General features: G+C 32.3%; 1 protein-coding gene across 1 annotated transcript; it reads left to right on the top strand.

Moving 5' to 3' along the window:
• Positions 1-1,132: 1,132 nt before the first annotated feature.
• Positions 1,133-2,065, top strand: LOC119511717 (olfactory receptor 5K3-like). Its single transcript, XM_037806257.1, has one exon. The coding sequence runs from the start codon at positions 1,133-1,135 to the stop codon at positions 2,063-2,065; it is 933 nt and encodes a 310-aa protein (XP_037662185.1).
• The last annotated feature ends 277 nt before the right edge of the window (positions 2,066-2,342 follow it).

Genomic DNA, 2,342 nt, shown 5'->3' on the forward strand with positions numbered 1-2,342 from the left:
TTCCTCTGATAATATAAGGAAGTTAAGCCATTGAACTGAATAAAGATAATAGAACTGGAAATTATCAGGGGAACATTACCTTAAATAAACAATCCAATAATGGGAATCTCCAATGTTATAAACCAAAAAATGTTAGAAGGAGTCTCATTGGAACAAATTAGAAAAGGTGTACACAATGGATGTTTATAAAATCTTATAATTCATCACCAATATGAGTGTAATGACATAAGCCCAATAAAATGAAAACATCAAAGAGGACCTTAAATCTTCCATGGGAAGTATTAAGATGAATGGAGAAAAATTAACATTTCTTTTACAAATAGTCTCAGAAAATTGACTATGCCAAAACCAATATGTTACACAAAGTGTTGATAATAACACAAAGATGATGTATACAAATTAAATATTGAGTACATTTATGGGTAATAACATCCTTAACTCTCCAATGTAATTTTCTTTCAAGACGAGCAGTCAGAATCTTCATTCTTAGGGTTCTTTCTTCACTCCTAAGATATAAATTGTTCATACCTAGTTTGCTTTTTTCTATATTCATTCCCAAGGAAGAGTGTATGAAAAATGTTTGCTTTGTGAAAAAAAATACATAAAAATAAAAATGCTTTAAAGTACATTCTAAGAATCCTCAACAGAAAAAAATATATTGATATGGGAACACATAACCAAACATGGGTATCCTAGATTAGTACATGATTTTGCCAAAATTCATGAAACAAATCTATACTTCTGTAAAATGTATCTCTGGAATTATCAATATATTCTTGTGAATCTTGAACTAAGAACGTGAGGTGACAGAAGCTGGCAATCAGTGGACAAATTTTCCCAAAAAGCATTAATTAAGTGCCTGTATTTGAAAACAAAACATTTTTTTGGAGTAATGTAAATGTTCAAAGATTGTGATGATCAATGCACAACTATGAACAACTAATTGTATACTTTGAAGGATTGTATGTTATGTGAATATGTATCAATAAAATTGCATTAGAAATAAAAACAACACAGAAAACGTGAAGAAGTGTGTGTGCCTGTCGTGCAAGAAAACTATGAAGTGAAAATTAGACATATTTTGAATTAAAATCTTACTTATCCATAATTTCTCTCTCAACAGAGGGTAGAGATGACCAAAGAAAACAACTCCTTGACAACTGAATTTATCCTCACAGGATTTATGGATCAACCAGAGCTGAAATATCTTCTCTTTGTGGTATTCTTTGCCATCTATCTGATCACAATGGTGGGAAATCTTGGTTTGGTGGTATTGATCATTATGCAGCATCGTCTTCACACACCAATGTATATCTTTCTTGGTAATCTGGCTCTGATGGATTCCTGCTGTTCCTGTGCTATTACCCCAAAAATGTTGGAAAACTTCTTTTCAGAAGACAGAATGATTTCCCTATCTGAATGCATGGCACAATTTTATTTCCTCTGTCTTGCTGAAACTGCTGACTGCTTTCTTCTGGCTGCAATGGCGTATGACCGGTATGTAGCAATATGCAGCCCACTGCAGTACCACACCAGGATGTCAAAGAAACTCTGCATTCAGATGACCATGGGGGCCTACATAGTTGGAAATTTGCATTCCATGATTCATGTAGGGTTTCTGTTTAGGTTAACTTTCTGCAGATCTCATGAAATCAATCACTTTTTTTGTGATGTTCTTCCCTTGTATAGACTCTCCTGTGTGGACCCTTTTATCAACGAAGTGGTGATCCTTATCTTTGCAGGGTCAATTCAGATCTTCACTAGTATTGCAGTACTAATTTCTTATTTCTATATCCTTTTCACTATTTTCAAAATGAAATCCAGAGAGGGAAGTGGCAAAGCTTTATCTACTTGTGTATCCCACTTTCTCTCTGTCTCAATATTCTATGGTTCTCTTCTCTTCACATATGTTCAACCAAATAGAGTTAAAGAAGAAATGAACAACATACCCATTGCTATTTTTTATACTCTGGTAATTCCTTTATTGAATCCTTTTATTTATACTTTAAGAAATAAGGAAGTAATAAATGTTATGAAAAAAATCATGAAGAGAAAAATCTCTTAACATTGTGAAACAAATATTATGTCTTGTAAAGTTACTTTTGTATGCTAAAAATGTTGATTATCAATGTCAGGGATACTGAGAAAATGGGAAAATATCAATTTTGTATAAAATATTAAATCGCTTAATTATGATGACAAGTAAGTCAAATAATGAATAAATGAATAATTTCAGAAAGGAGGGATTCTGCTAAAATTCATTTCAAAATATAGGGTACTAGAGTCCATCAAGAATGGACATATGATTACTCCTGAGATCACCACTTTTTCAAAAGGTATTT

This window comes from Choloepus didactylus, chromosome 1 (genome assembly GCF_015220235.1).
Source record: "Choloepus didactylus isolate mChoDid1 chromosome 1, mChoDid1.pri, whole genome shotgun sequence".
NCBI classification, from domain to species: domain Eukaryota; kingdom Metazoa; phylum Chordata; class Mammalia; order Pilosa; family Megalonychidae; genus Choloepus; species Choloepus didactylus.